We start from the raw sequence: 15,111 nt of genomic DNA on the forward strand, positions 1-15,111 counted from the left end.
ATGACTCAGATCCAGAAAACGAGGTTGGTTCGAGAATCCTGGGGGGGCGCCCCACCACCTGGTGGCCCTGGCCTTCTCACCCGACCCCTCATCTGGACTGACGAACCTAAATTCGGGAATAAGCAAGGAAAACACCGGTAACCCTGTAAACTTTGTGCACGAAGATCCGAGCGACGACACAGGACTCGTGAGTATACGAGGTGAACCGCTCGGTTGGGGTTGGGATCCCAGGGCACGGTGAATGAGACATCCACCTGCGGACGATGTGAGAGGGACCCTCGAGTAGTGCGGTTCTCGTAGCCCGCGAGGGAGCGAGCCACGACTGAGGGGTTTTGTGTGTGTGTGTGTGTGTGTGTGTGTGGAGGTGCCTTGGAAGATGGGGCAGAAGAAGAGCAAGCCTTCTGATCCCATGGGGGAGGGTCCCCAGTTACCCCCAATACCTAAGGACAGTCCGTTAGGATTAATGATCAAGTATTGGGGTGACTTTCCTTCCAGAAAGGGGAAGGATAAGGCAAAAATGATAAATTATTGCATGGTAGTATGGGGAGGCAAGAATCTGGATTCAGGAAGTATATACTGGCCCGTTTTCAGATCCTTTGAGGATTGGGTCTGTCAAGCCCTGAACATTTATGTGAATTCTAAAGAGCCGGTGAACCCGGAGGAGAGTGTACATGCTAAATTATGGTTGGTAGGAAGTAATGAGCAAACAGCTAGGCTGTTCCCTCTTAAGGGAAGTCAAGGGGAGGAAGACAAAATGTCTTGACCGGAGGAATATGTTCCTATTTATCCTCCCCCGTATATACCACCAGCTCCCCCTGAACCCCCCCAAACGCACCCCAGGTATCGGCCCCTAATAGACAGCAGGTCACGGACTCCCCGGATTGCAGGAGGCCTACTCGGAGTCAGATGAGGACAGTAATTGAGGAAGGAGAGAGCAGTGGGTTGTTCCCTCTCAGGGAAATAGCATTAGGAGGACCTCAAGCTGGGATGGGGTTTGTCACTCTCCCCTTGAACTCGGGAGATGCCCGCGAGTTTAAGAAAGAGATGGGAATATTATTAGAAGACCCTATAGGAGTAGCAGAAAGAGTGGATCAGTTCCTAGGGCCAAACATATATACTTGGGTAGAGATGCAATCCATTCTAGGCATCCTATTTACAACAGAGGAGAGAGGGATGATTAGAAGGGCAGGAATGAGGATTTGGGACACCCAACATGTTCAAGGTCCTGCAGCTGATGTGAAATGGCCCTTGCAAAATCCCAGATGGAACAATCAGGACCCCAACCATCGTGGTCATATGCAGGACTTAAGAACCATCATAATCCAGGGCATACGAGAGGCTGTGCCCCGGGGACAAAATATAAGCAAGGCATTCAAAGAGTGCCAAGGAAAAGATGAGACCCCCACTGAATGGTTGGAAAGATTAAGGAAGAGTTTTCAGTTATACTCAGGGGTGGACCCAGAGATGCCAATGGGGCAAGCGCTCCTTAAAACACAGTTTGTAGCCAAATCATGGGAGGATGTTCGAAAGAAATTAGAAAAGTTATAGGATTGGCAGGGCAGAGGACTTGATGAATTGCTCAGGGAGGCTCAGAAGGTATATGTTAGACGGGAGGATGAGGCACACAAAAGACAAGTTCGGATGATGGTGGAGGCAGTCAGGGAGGGACAGTGGAACAACCCTCCACCACGAGAAAGAAATGGCATGAGGAGAGGTCCCCGGGATTTAGGAGGACCCCCAGCTGGAGGGAGAGAAGGAACAGTGTGCTACTGTTGTGGTGGAAAAGGACACGTGAAGAGGGAATGCTGAAAGAGGCTTAGGGATGAGAAAATGTTCAAAGAGGATTAGGGGGGTCAAGGGCTCTATCTATTGGGGACCCAAATGTTATCGGAGCCTTTGGTAAAACTTAAGGTGGGTCCCCAGCAAACCCCCATAACCTTCCTTGTAGATACAGGGGCCGAGAGATCAACAGTTCAATCTTTGCCCCTGGGATGTAAAATTCCACCTTCCACAGTACAGGTTATTGGGGCAAAAGGAGAACCCTTCAAGGTTCCTGTAATTAAAGATGTCTAAATAGAATCAGAGAAGAAAATAGGGCTAGGATCACTGCTACTTATCCCCGAAGCTGATTACAATTTATTAGGAAGAGATTTAATGGTGGAATTAGAGATAAATATAAATATTGAAGAAAAACAGCTGAAAGCCATGTTGTGCCCCTTACGGGTCACTGACAAAAAGAAAATCAACCCAGAAGTCTGGTATACCCCTGATACAGCAGGAAGATTGAATATAGAGCCCTTCACAGTCAACATTCAAAACCCAGAAATCCCAGTAAGGATAAAACAATATCCCATGTGGGATGAGGGGCGAAGGGGACTAAAACCAGAGGCTGAACGGTTACTACAACAAGGGCTCTTGGAACCTTGCATGTCTCCCTTCAACACCCCCATCTTACCTGTAAAGAAACCAGATGGAAAATACCGATTAGTACATGATCTAAGGGAAATAAATAAGAGAACCATTGGCTGGTTCCCTGTAGTAGCAAACCCCCATACATTGCTCAGTCAATTGAAACCAGATGATCACTGGTATAGTGTTATAGATTTGAAAGAGGCCTTTTGGGCATGCCCCTTGAAAGAAGAATGTAGAGATTATTTTGCATTTAAATGGGAAGATCCTGATACCCACCGAAAGCAACAACTAAGGGGGACAGTGCTCCCATGGGATTCACAGAATCCCCGAATTTGTTTGGGCAGGCACTAGAGCAAATAATGAAATCCTATACCCTGAACTAAGAATAACCATTGTTCAATATGTAGATGACCTTTTAATTGCTGGAAAAAGCGAGGAATCAGTTAGAGAAGAAAGCATTAAGCTTCTGAACTTTTTAAGCATCCAGGGGCTGAAGGTGTCCAAAAGTAAATTGCAATTCATAGAAGAAGAAGTGAAGTACCTAGGACACTGACTTAGTAAAGGAACTAAAACACTAGACCCAGGGAGGGTTAAGGGAATCCTCTCCCTTCCTCCCCCAAGAAATAAGAGACAAATCTGGCAGCTATTGGGTCTTGTAGGATACTGCAGACAATGGATTGAAAACGTTAGTGGTAAAGTAAAATTTTTGTATGAAAAACTAACTGCTGAAGGTTTGATGAAATGGACTGAGAAGGATGATGAATCATTAGAACAATTAAAAGAGGAATTGGCTAATGCCCCGGTGCTAAGCCTCCCAGATGTTAGGAGACCCTTTTATTTGTTTGTTAACACTGAGGCAGGAGTAGCACTTGGGGTACTGGCTCAGGACTGGGCTGGCAGTCGAAAACCAGTAGCATTTATTTCTAAAATACTAGACCCCGTAAGTAGAGGATGGCCAACATGTTTGCAGATTACAGTGGCAACAGCCCTCTTAGTGGAAGAAGCTCTTAAAATTACCTGTGGAGGAGAACTGAAAGTCTTTACCCCCCATAACATACGGGGGGCAGTATTGCAACAAAAGGCAGAAAAATGGATAACAGACTCAAGACTTTTGAAATATGAGGGCATTTTACTGTCATCCCCTCGGTTGATACTTGAAACCACCTCTCTGCAAAACCCTGCTGAATTCTTGTTTGGAGATCCACAGGAGAATTGAACTCATGACTGCTTACATAGCATAGAAAAACAAACAAAAATTAGGCCGGACCTCGAAGAGGAAGAACTGGAAGAGGGAGAAAGGTTATTTGTGGATGGGTCCTCTAGAGTTGTTGAGGGAAAGCGAATCTCTGGATATGCCATTGTGGGAGGTGAAAATTTGGAAATAATAGAATCTGGACCTTTGAGTCCTAGTTGGTCAGCCCAGGCCTGTGAGCTGTATGCAGTATTGCGGGCTCTAAAATTCTTGGAAGCTGAGGTTGGGACCATCTACACGGACTCAAAATACGCTTTTGGAGTGGTACATACTTTTGGGAAAATTTGGGAAGAAAGAGGGTTAATAAACTCCCGAGAAAGAGAATTAATACATCAGGAACTAATTACTCAGGTACTACAAGCTTTAAGAGGCCCAAAGAAAATAGCAATCGTACATGTTAAAGGACATCAAAAGGGTCTCTCCCATTTGATCAGAGGAAACAACACAGCAGACAGAGAGGCAAAGGAAGCTGCTCTCAGAAAATTCCAGGATCAGGGGATAAGGAGAACGCGAGATGATGAGAAAGTTTGAGTCCTGAACTTTACAGCCCAGGAAAAGGAGAAATTAGACAAAATGGGAATAAAAGAGAATGGGGGTATTTGAAAATTGCCAGATGATAGGGAGGTACTGCCAAAATCTATGGCCCAAGAATAGTGCAGCAGCTGCATGACCAGACTCATTGGGGAACCCAAGCCTTAGTAGATCAGTTTACTATTAAGTACGTGTGTATAGGAATTTACGATAGAGCAAAACAAGTAGTTAGGGGTTGTATAACATGCCAAAAAGTTAACAGACATCAGGCTCGAGAAAGGATTCCAGGAGGAAGGGAATTAGCACACCGACCTTCTTCACATGTACAAATAGATTTCACCGAGCTACCGAAAGCAGGGAGATACAAGTACTTCTTGGTACTGGTAGATCATCTAACCCACTTTGTAGAAGCATATCCTACATCGCGGGCTACTGCAAATGTGGTGATTAAAACCGTGCTGGAAGAAATAATCCCTAGGTATGGACTAGTAGAAATATTAGACTCTGATAGAGGTCCCCATTTTGCAAACAAAGTACTGAGAGAGGTAACCAGGGCCTTAGGCACTAAATGGCAATATCACACCCCTTGGCACCCTCAAAGCTCAGGGAGGGTGGAAAGGGCAAATGGAGAAATCAAGAAGCAACTCACCAAGCTCACGGTAGAAACTAAAATGTCTTGGGTCAGATGTTTACCCATGGCATTGCTAAACATTAGAACCCAACCCAGGACGGATGTGGGAATCTCTCCCTTTGAAATGCTTTATGGAATGCATTACGACTTAGAACTCCCGGGGAACCATCCTTGCATACAAGACAGTCAAATTCAGGGTTACGTACAACAGTTAATGAAACAGAGGGAGGAATTAAAACGAAAAGGACTATTGGGACAAAGACCCCCTTTGGATTTAATAATGCATAAGCTTAAACCCGGAGATAATCTCCTAATTAAGACTTGGAAAGAGACATCCCTAACACCCCAATGGGAAGGTCCCTATGTTGTCCTGTTTACCACAGAAACAGCCATCCCAACTGCTGGAAAAGGCTGGACACATGCCAGTCGAGTGAAAGGGCCCATCACTGCAGACACCCCTGGGAGGTGACCAATCGCCCTGGAGATCTACGGCCAACCCTTCGGAAGGCCCAGGGACCTGCGCCAGCTGGGAACGTGAATGACTGAATTAGGGGTCAGAGAGCTATACCGATTGAGACTCTTGGTAAGAAAACCCCTACAGGAACTGGAACAGGAGTTAAAGTGCCCTCTGCCGTGGAAAACCTGGAATGAACTGACGCTTGCTCTTTCAGTAGTGGCTGAAGTGAGGTGAGAATTATTCAATTAGACCGAGTGTCTTAAATGTCGGGAATCTTCTTGTCAGGCGTGGGTAAAAATGTTTTGCGGGGGCTGTAAAGACAAATGGTGGATTCTCCAGTCACATTTGGTGGGGAGCACATGGTGTCTTACTTGTGATTGGGATTGGAGAAGAGCAAATCCATTAAGAGCCTTAAGAGAATTTATAAGGATCCCTGGAGAGCGGGAGATCCCTGACAGAGAAGCAGCGTCACTAGTTGAAAATCTAGAACAGAAGAGATTGGGCCCTGGCATGGGAATTCCAACACCAATTGCATAGGATCACACGCCAAAACCAGGCAGTCATATTAACTACCTTGTGTAAGAAGGGAATCCACGTTCCTCTGGGGTGGCAAGTGAGGCCTGACGAGTGGAATAGCACAATTCGCTGCTATTCCCGAGTCTATAAACAACAAAAACATAGAGAACGTAGGGAAGAATGACGCAACTCTAGGAAGACAGAAGAAAGGGAATAAAAGGCAGAGGGTGGACCCTAAGTAGGTGTGGGACTCAGGCCCTGTAAAGCTCGCTAGGGACGGCAGAGAGTCCACCGTAAAATCAAAGAAATCCTTTGCAGGAGACCCTTTGCCTGGAGGCCTGACAGCCTGCCCTTAGGAGTGGGGGCAGGAGTTAAGGAGAAAGCCCAAATAATGCACCCCCTGAAGCCTACCCCTGCTGCTGAGAAGATAATGATCCCTGCAGAGCGACGCACCCGGGCTGGCAGGCGAGGCAGAGAGGTGAGGAGTAGTGGGGGAGAGCAACAGAGCACAGGAACAGGAACGGAGCACAGGAAAGCCCCAGGTAAAAGAGATATGAGTACGAAAGGAGAAAGAAATTTGTTGCTAGGACCCTGCCCTGCATACCCAATAACACAAGACTGCTGGCAAAACTTCACATTAACTCACACTGCAGAGGTAGTTTGTCTCTGGTCGAAAGATACACAGGGCCTTTCTTTTAAATTTATAATAGATACTAAAACGCACTCTACCACTGCTGAACCTCACAATATCACTACTCCACCTGCACCACCAGTTATACTCACCCCAAAAATTTTCAAATCTGGACCTTATATAATCAGGAAAACTGGTCAACAACAAATATTATTCAATCCGGCACGGTCTCTCAAACTGGTCGAACTGCTGATGCAGACCAATGTTTCAGACATCCAGCCAGCTTGTTCTCCGTTTTTGCAAACATCCTTTGAAGGCTGGACCATTTGGCTCTGGAAACGCAGCTCTTTTAAACAAGGAAACCTAGAGATGTGACCGGTGTTCTAGGCACAGGATTGGGAATTCTGAATAGCATTGATTCGGAAGTACTAATGAACAAATTGGCTGCTACAACTAGAGATCTGTCCAAATTACAGCAACCACTGAAGTCATCTCTGTTAGCCTTGGGGACACACCAGTGGATGCTGTCAAACATTTTGCCAAATTGGGAAAGAGTAAATGTGAACAATCACAAATTGGTGGTTGATGTGCTGCACAAAATAATGTTTCCTTAGCTCTCAGCTGTATCCAGGCACGATTGTGGATGCAGTCAGTTTCTGCCTCGATTATAAGAGAAGGCGAGGAAGGCACTTTCCCCACAGAAATTCGGAAAATAATCTGGGACAATGCCAATGATTTTGAAAGAGAATTCCAGTCCTGGTGGAAACTGGTGAATTTTACCTATAATGCTATTTCAAATACAGCTACTGCTTTTGTCTTGACCATACACAATGCCTCTGTACATCTAGTTTTTCCTGTTATTGCATTAGGAATAAACCATGACGGAGCTGTTCTCTATCCTATAGAACATAGGGGATGGGCCCTATGTCAGTTTGATGGCACATGGCAAATGTTGATTTGGAATCTTGTATTATCCGAGAACAACAGGGGTTCATCTGTGAAGGCAATGTAATTATAGCTCAAGATATCTGTTTAGACACGGAGCAAAACATCTGTCATTTTGAGATTCGTCCTAACGAGATTTCTAAAACAGTGCTTACATACATAGGCAATGGATGTGCGTGGTTTAGAACTATTTGTGATTCTGTGCTTGTAGATGATATTGTGGTGGATACAAAGAATCACTCCAACTTCTGTGCTTGTAACTTCACTAAGATTACAGGGTGTGATATCACTCATGAAGCTAAAGTCACCTCTCACCACCTATTACAATCCAACTACACACTGCTTCACAAGCTAATGCCCACCCCGATTGGGATGAACTTCACTCTAGTGAGACGACTGATGCTCCATCAAGACCTGATCCAAATCCTCGAGAAAATCAAGGAAAACGGACAGAAAACCCTAGTGACTGTTCATCATGACGCAGGAAAAATACACCGGGTTATAGAGAGGGTAAAGCAAGATGGCGAGCACAGGTGGTGGGATACCCTGTTCGGGTGGTCTCCTACTACCACAGGTGTCCTAAACAGTATATGCCATCCCATTGCTGTTCTTTTGATTCTGATTGTGCTTGGTTTTATTTTGTCAGCAGTTCTATTCGTTATGAATTGGAATATGATGAAAAAGCTAAGGAAATTGGCATCTATAATTAGTGCACATAGCTTAACTGATGAGGAAACTCAGTTAACACTTGCTAGTGTTAAAAACGCCAATCACTTGTTTCCAAAATTTTAAAAGTTTAATAGTAATAAAATGGTTATAAAAATAGTAATACAATTAGAGTAATAATAATTTGAAAAAACAGAATTAGGACAATATGAGACAATAAAGACAAAGAGTTACGGACGTCCGGGTACCTTTTTCTGGGCAGCACAAGCCCGAAAAGGACCCCTGTTAACAAAGGATTAACCCTTAAAAACAATCCCCTGTTGCATATTCATACACTTCATACATGATGCATCAATTCCATTCAAATACAGGATTCTGTCTGGTCATCGTCAGCTTCTTCCTCCAAGTCCTAACAGTGCCTTCGAGGTGGGAAGAAGTTGGTTTCTTCTGATAAGAGGGCCATAAATTCTTCTTCTCTGAAAGATTTAGGTGTCCTGTGGCTGCTATCTCGCTGCGAGTCCTTTCTTTTTAAAAAAGTATCCTACATAGCATCGTTTCTATTTTAACAATTTTTATAACCTAAAACTATATTTAACACAGTACTTAAGAAAACTAATACAGCATTACTTTCTAACACAACACATATAATATTCATTTTAATATTTGCGAAAAGGCAATCATAAAATACGTGCATTTTTCACACTAGGAAGGAACTAAAAAGATTTAATGATCAAAATTGGTAAAAAAAATGGGGGATTGTAATAAGTAGCAATACATTTGGTCATTAATTAAATCCATAGCTAAATAATTATACAATATCAAAGCAATAACTAAATAGCTAAAACTGCTTGATTCTTAAATGCGCAGCCACATATGGTTGCTTGGCTTGCAGGAATCGTATAGTGCTTTGGGAATTCCATGGTAAAGATATACCTTATAAGGGAAAGTTCACCCAGAGGTCACAGAGGAAGGCTGTAACAACAATCCTTAAACTCACAAGAATTGCTTAGGCTTGCAGGAATCGTATAGTGTTCTGAAAATTCCACTGTATAGGTATGCCTTATAAGGAAAAGTTCACTCAGCGCTTAAAGAGGAAGACTTGGAGCCTTCATCCCACGACCACCAGAAGGCAGAAAAAGACCCCCTAGCAACTGAACGAGCAAGCGCAAAAGACAGACCACGTCATCCCTGAACCCGGGAGAAGAAGGCAATAAAAGGTGAACGTTGGGGATAGGAACGGCGCAAGCCTAGAGGAGCGGAGACTCCCGGCCGCCCAGCGCTGAACTTTGCTTATTCTTGCTTGCATAATAATAATAATAAAAAATTAATAATTGTATGATCCTTAAATCCAGTGAACTCGTTTATCACACCCGTGAAATGTTGCGTCTCACGCAAAGAAGAAAGAAGCCACAAGCCAACACTCTTCTTTATTGCTACACTGTTTTCTTTGGTTACTTCTCTAATAGGAATGACTTTGGGGTGTGATTTGTTTGTTTCTCTCTTTCGTTCCTTGGGGCGCGCGGCGGCTCCTCCGTTGGGTTCGCGGGGCAACGGAGGAACGGCCGCGAGCTCCGGCGGCTCCGCAGCAGCAGCAGCAGCAGCAGCAGCAGCAGCAGCAGCAGCAGCAGCAGCAGCAGTGCTTTTCTCAATCGATTTTCCGATCGACTTTTCCCTCACTCCGCATCCCCTTCTCCCTCCCACTCACTGTATTCCCGTTCCGTCCCGGGCCGTGCCGTCCGTGTTCCGCCTCTCCCAGCCCGGCTGATGCCGCGTCCCGCAAGGCGCCCCTTGGCGGGGCCGCCCCGTGCCCGCCCCTGCCCGGCCCGCCGTGGTTCCGCCTCGGCCGGGCTCTCTCCGTACCGGCTGTGGCGCCGCTGGAAGAGCCGCTTGCTCTGGTGCTGGCGGAGCATCGCGGTCTTTTGGCTCGGCCTGGCGCGGGCTCTGGCCCAGCCCCGGCCGAGGCCCCGGCCCCGAACGAAGCCCCTGCCGCGGTTCCGCCCGCAGCCGCTCCGCTGCCGCCCGGCTCCCGCCCCGTGGCCGAGAGCGTGGCCGGCAGCTTCCCCGCTCCGAGCCCCGCCGCTCGCCAGCTCGGCCGCCGGCCCCGAGCCGCCGCAGCCCGGGGCGGCTCGGCAAGCAGCAGCGCGCCGGGCGGGCGGGTGCCCCGGGCAGAAGAGCGGCAGCGCGGTGCCGCCCGCACGGGCGGAGAAGCCTCCCCTGGAGCAGCTCTACCGGCAGGGCCCGCTGCTGGGCAGCGGCGGCTGCGGCAGCGTTTACTCCGGGACCCGGCTCGCCGACGGCGCCCCGGTAAGAGACGGGGCCAGCTCGGAGGGCGGCAGCGGGCGGCGGGCGGCGGGCGACGAGCTCAGCCCGCCGCTCGCCTTGGTTCGCAGGTGGCCATCAAGCGAGTGTCCCGGGAGCGCATCTCGGAGTGGGCGCGGCTGGTGAGTGAGCGGGGCCAGCGGGAGGAGCCGGCGGGGCGGGCCGGGCGGGGCTGAGGCGAGGCCCGGCAGGGCGGCAGCCGGAACGCTGCGAGGGCAGCGAGCGTGGAGTGAGCGGGGGCCGCGCAGCGCCCCGGGCCGGGCCATGGCGAGCCGCGGCGGGGCCGGGCAGGGGCTGCCCGAGGCGCGGCGCAGCATCGGCCCCGCTGACAGCATCGCGGTCCCCCCGCAGCGCAACGGTGCCCTTGTGCCCCTGGAGCTGGCGCTGCTGTGGATGGTGTCGCGGCCTGGCTTCCGCGGCGTCGTGCGGCTCCTGGACTGGTTCGAGGTGCCCGAGGGCTTCGCGCTGGTCATGGAGCGTCCGCAGCGCTGTCAGGACCTCTGGTACTTCCTGCACCAGCGGCGGTTCCTGACGGAGCCCGTGGCGCGGGGGCTGTTCCGCCAGGTGCTGGAGGCCGTGCGGCACTGCAGCAGCCGCGGCGTCCTGCACCGCGACATCAAGGCCGAGAACGTCCTCGTCGACCTGGCCACGGGCGAGGCCAAGCTCATCGACTTCGGCTGCGGCGCGATCCTCCAGGACACGATCTACACCCGGATGTCAGGTGAGTCCAAGCCGGGGCCCAGCCGGGCAGCTGAGTTCCCCGCTTTGCTGGCAGAGGGGGAAGAGGGAGGAAGGAAGGAGGGGGAATCCTTCTTCAGCCAGCTGCAGCCAAGTTGCTTTTTGGCAGGGCAGGGGCTGGCTGTTGTGGAACGGGAGCTGGCTGGGAGGGAGGCAAGGAGGGCGGGAGGGAGCAGCAGGGGCCTGATGAGCTGCGCCTTTGTCCCATAGGAACGCCGGAGTACAGCCCACCGGAGTGGATCCTCTTTGGCTGCTACCATGGCCAGCCAGCCACTATCTGGTCCCTGGGCATCCTGCTCTATGAGCTGGTCTGCGGGCACCTTCCTTTCCACACCAACAAGGACATCGTCCGGGGCCAGCTCGTCTTCCCACCCCGGGTGTCTCAAGGTGGGGATGCGCCTTCAAGGCACGAGGGGAAGAACGGGCTTGGGAGGTGCAGCTGGCACATAAGCATCCTGCTCTTGCAGCTGGTGAGGAGGTGGATCTCCTGGGCTTAGCTGGAGGAGGTGGCACCAGTGCCTCTGTGCTGGTGTCCTCCGCAAGAGAGGATCAATAGGAAGCTTTTGGGTGCAGCTCTCAGCACTCCTGGTGTTGCCTGGGCACTGTGGAATGTGGGAGAGCATGGACAGGAGCCTTCTGGTTTCTCTCTGCAGAGTGCCAGCACCTCATCAGGTGGTGTTTATCCATGGAGCCCACACACAGGCCATGCTTGGAGGACCTTTTTGAGCATTCTTGGCTGCAGGAGCCCTGCCTGGCCCAGGAGACAGCAGAGATGCATCCCTGAGCACAGTAGGATCCAGGAGCCCAGCAAGCAGCAGCAGCACGCGTCCCGTGGCACTGGAAGAAAACCCCGGAGCGTTTCCCTGCGGCCACGGCGCGGAGGAGAGAGCGCAGCCGAGGAGATGCTGCTTCCACTGGTCCCCACGAGCTGTGGAGGGAGCGGCTCCGTGCTGCCCGTCCTATTGGAGAAGTGGTGGCAGTGCAGTGAAGGTGACACGGATTGGGACAGAGGAAACATCCCCCTGCAGCTCAATGGCACTGTGATGTCCCCGCAAGCCGAGGCACAGCTGGCGTGTTCTTCTGGAGCACAACGTGGAGCTGGGAACACCATCCTGGAGCTGGCCGCTGGTGGGGCAGAGCCAATTGGTTTTGGCTGCGGCCCCTGCCTGAAGGACACGCTCTGCACTCCGATGAAATCAAGATGAGTCCCCAGCCGGCGCAGGGGTGGGGGGATGCTGGTGCTTCCAGGCACGGCAGGGCTCGGCCTGGCCATGTGCTGGAGGTTCCCCGCTCGGCAGTGCTGGGGAATATTAATTTTTCTGCCGGCTGCTGAGCTGCTTTTTGGCGGGACAGGGGACGGATGTTGTGGAAGGGGAGCCGGCTCCTGGCCTTGCTGACAGCTTCTGCCAGCCAGCCTGGCACAGGCTGAGGCGGGGGCAGCCAGCCTGACAAAAGCATCCATCCATGTGGATGGGGGGCGGCAGAGGGGGGGACGGGTTCTGGAGCCGTGCCCCAGCTGGTCTGCTCTGCAGGCCCTTGAGGAAGGGGTGCGTTTATGGGCAGGAAAGGTGGGGATTTTCCCCACCCCTGGACAGGTTTAATTCTCACATGGAGTGGTCAGACCCTCCTCAGGCCTATGAAACAGTGACAGGCTTTGTGCTTTTTCTTGTTTCCATGTCTTGTTTTGAAATGGCTTTCATGCAATTGTTCTTTTGTTTTCCCAGGAGGATTACACCTGGTGCCCAGACCGGACAGGGAAGCGCCTGCAGCGTCCGTGGAGCGCATCCAGTGCCAGCGCTGCCCCAGGGGCCATGGTCTGCAGGGACAGCCCCTTCCAGAAGGACGAGGACCTGGTTTGGGATCGGCTCCTCTCCTGGCAGCAGCTCCCCAGAGGTGGGCACCCGGCTCCACAGCTCGGCTGGCAGAAGGGCTCCGGGCAGACGGCAGCGGGCACACGGGCATCCCGCTCTTGCAGCTGCTGGGGAGGTTGCTGTGCCGTGATTAAGCAGAGGAGGTGGAACGTGGCCTGCCCCGCTGCCCTTCTCTAAAAACAGAGAATGGGTCGGGAGGTTTGGGCTCTGAGCAGAGCCAGCAGCCTGGCCCGGGCACAGGCCGTGGCGGGACAGGGGGACAGGAGCCTGCTGCCACTGACCGTGGCTCTCTGGTTTCTCTCCGCAGGCTGCCAGCACCTCATGCCATGGGAACGGCACCGCTCGGCCTGCCAGCCTGGGAGGGCTGGAGGGCGGCCGGTGTTCATTTGCTGTCAAAATAAATTTGTTTGGGTTTTTTTTGTCATCGTCATCATCGGAGCGTTTCTTTCCTCCTTTTCCAAGCTTTTGGCCTCCCTTTCTCCAGGGTAATCTTTTTGTGTCCTTCCTCAGCCTCTTGATGGCATTTGGCAGGGGGGGTTAAGCAACGTGAAAAATTCAACAACAGCTCCTGTTGCCAACTGCAGCAGCTCCTTCAAGAGCCCCTTCCAGTGAGGTCTGCATGTGCCTTGCAGAAGGAAGTGCTTTGCAGCCATGGGGTTGTTGCCCTGCTGCAAAAGCTGGGAGGAACTCAGAAATGGCAAAATGCCAATTTGGCTCAACCACCACCCAGGTTCTTCATCTTTTCCCTCTGCTCCGTGATAGGCAGGCAGGGCTGCACTCCAGGAAGGTTCAAGTTCTTGGTGCTCCCTGGCATCAAAGTGATCAAGTAAACTCTTGTATGCAGAGACTGCAACAGGGCTACTTGTCAGAACCCAGGAAATGCCTCTGGCTGCCCTGGAGGACTCGAGCCCCTGTCCAGGGGGCTCAGAGACCTTGGCACAGAGCCCAAGACCCCTGTGCCTTTGATTTAGCCCTTGGATAAAACGATTACCAACCTTATATGAAGAATTGCAAGCCATGAAAGTTTAAGTAGAATGAAAATTAATTTATCACAGGGTGAAAAATAGATTTTTGGGGTTTCTAGAATGGGGATTCAGGGGGCAAGATGGAGCAATCGGGCCGTGTCCAGCCTTTCTCCGTCTTCTTCTTCTTGGCCTCCATCTTCTGCTGTGATGTTGGCACTTTTAGATTGGTCTAGAGTAGAAGCTCACTGTCTAACATAGGTGATAGGTATTGGAAAATAATTGTAAATATCGTACATGTAGTTTTTAGTATAAAAAGATAACACCGCCTCGGGGCAGGCAGAATGCCTCTGACTGTCTTGCTGAGCGGACCTCGTCAGGAGAGGAGAAAGAATTTTATAGATAAGATACAATGAACAACCTTGAGACCAAGAACGGAAGAGCTCTGACTCCTTCTTTGAGCGCTGGGCTGGGAAAAGAGACTTTCTAATGTATATCAGGGTCACTCTGACCAGCTAGAGATCCCGAGATCTCCTAAGAAATATTTTTTGTGTCCTTTTAAATGTTGTTATTTTCTTTTATATGTTCAGCTGTTCTAAGAAGTTACTTGCAAGGTCTCTAGGAGAAGATTTTTTATAAAATAAAGAAGGGGGAGTTGTGGGGGCCAGAGATCCAGCCAGAGAAGAGCTTGCTGTGCTCCGCTGGAGGGCCAATTCCTGACCCACTGACTTTGTAGTCAGGGCGAGCAAATATGACCCCCAGCTGCCTTTGCAACTTTATGTTGATCCCCCAGTACTCATTGGTCCTTCCCTTTGTGTTCTGCCCCTGAGCCCTTATCCCATTGGTTACCAGTTTTGTCCCGCCCCTTGCCTTCCCTATAGAATCCCGTTTTTCCATGGTTCTGAGAGTTTCTGTCCCTGGCTCCCTATGCAGAGTGCCCTGCTCTTAATAAAGGCTTCTTGTCTGTGGAATGCCATGCAGAGCTCCAGCCTTTTTTCTCCGTGTCACCTGAAGAAGGAAGCTGAACATCACACGCTGCTCTGGGAGGAGGATGTGCCTGTGCCCCTGAGCTGTCCTTCTTAGGAGGCTCTTCAGGAAGGTTGTGGCACCCTTACCACGGCCACCCTGCCGCCACAGCAAGCAAGAGCCTCAGAAATGCCCTTGTTCCTAGAGGCTGCTC

General features: G+C 50.6%; 1 protein-coding gene across 1 annotated transcript; it reads left to right on the forward strand.

Annotated features, from left to right (window-relative positions):
• Positions 1-13,393, forward strand: LOC129131897 (serine/threonine-protein kinase pim-1-like). The gene is made up of 8 exons (XM_077192439.1): positions 1-137; positions 9,798-9,897; positions 10,211-10,345; positions 10,432-10,482; positions 10,712-11,081; positions 11,309-11,485; positions 11,752-12,991; positions 13,277-13,393. The coding sequence occupies exons 1-7, from the start codon at positions 1-3 to the stop codon at positions 11,880-11,882; spliced, it is 1,101 nt and encodes a 366-aa protein (XP_077048554.1). The 3' UTR covers positions 11,883-12,991; positions 13,277-13,393.
• The last annotated feature ends 1,718 nt before the right edge of the window (positions 13,394-15,111 follow it).

The sequence above is a fragment of the Agelaius phoeniceus genome, chromosome 33 (assembly GCF_051311805.1).
Source record: "Agelaius phoeniceus isolate bAgePho1 chromosome 33, bAgePho1.hap1, whole genome shotgun sequence".
NCBI lineage: Eukaryota > Metazoa > Chordata > Aves > Passeriformes > Icteridae > Agelaius > Agelaius phoeniceus.

Excerpts from the sequence above, each read along its gene's own strand:
- LOC129131897 (XM_077192439.1), top strand. The coding sequence starts at position 1 with ATGACTCAGATCCAGAAAACGAGGTTGGTTCGAGAATCCTGGGGGGGC. Across the intron at positions 9,898-10,210 it reads GCCTCGGCCGGGCTCTCTCC|AAGAGCGGCAGCGCGGTGCC; the intron begins GTACCGGCTGTG and ends TGCCCCGGGCAG. Across the intron at positions 10,346-10,431 it reads GGCTCGCCGACGGCGCCCCG|GTGGCCATCAAGCGAGTGTC; the intron begins GTAAGAGACGGG and ends CTTGGTTCGCAG.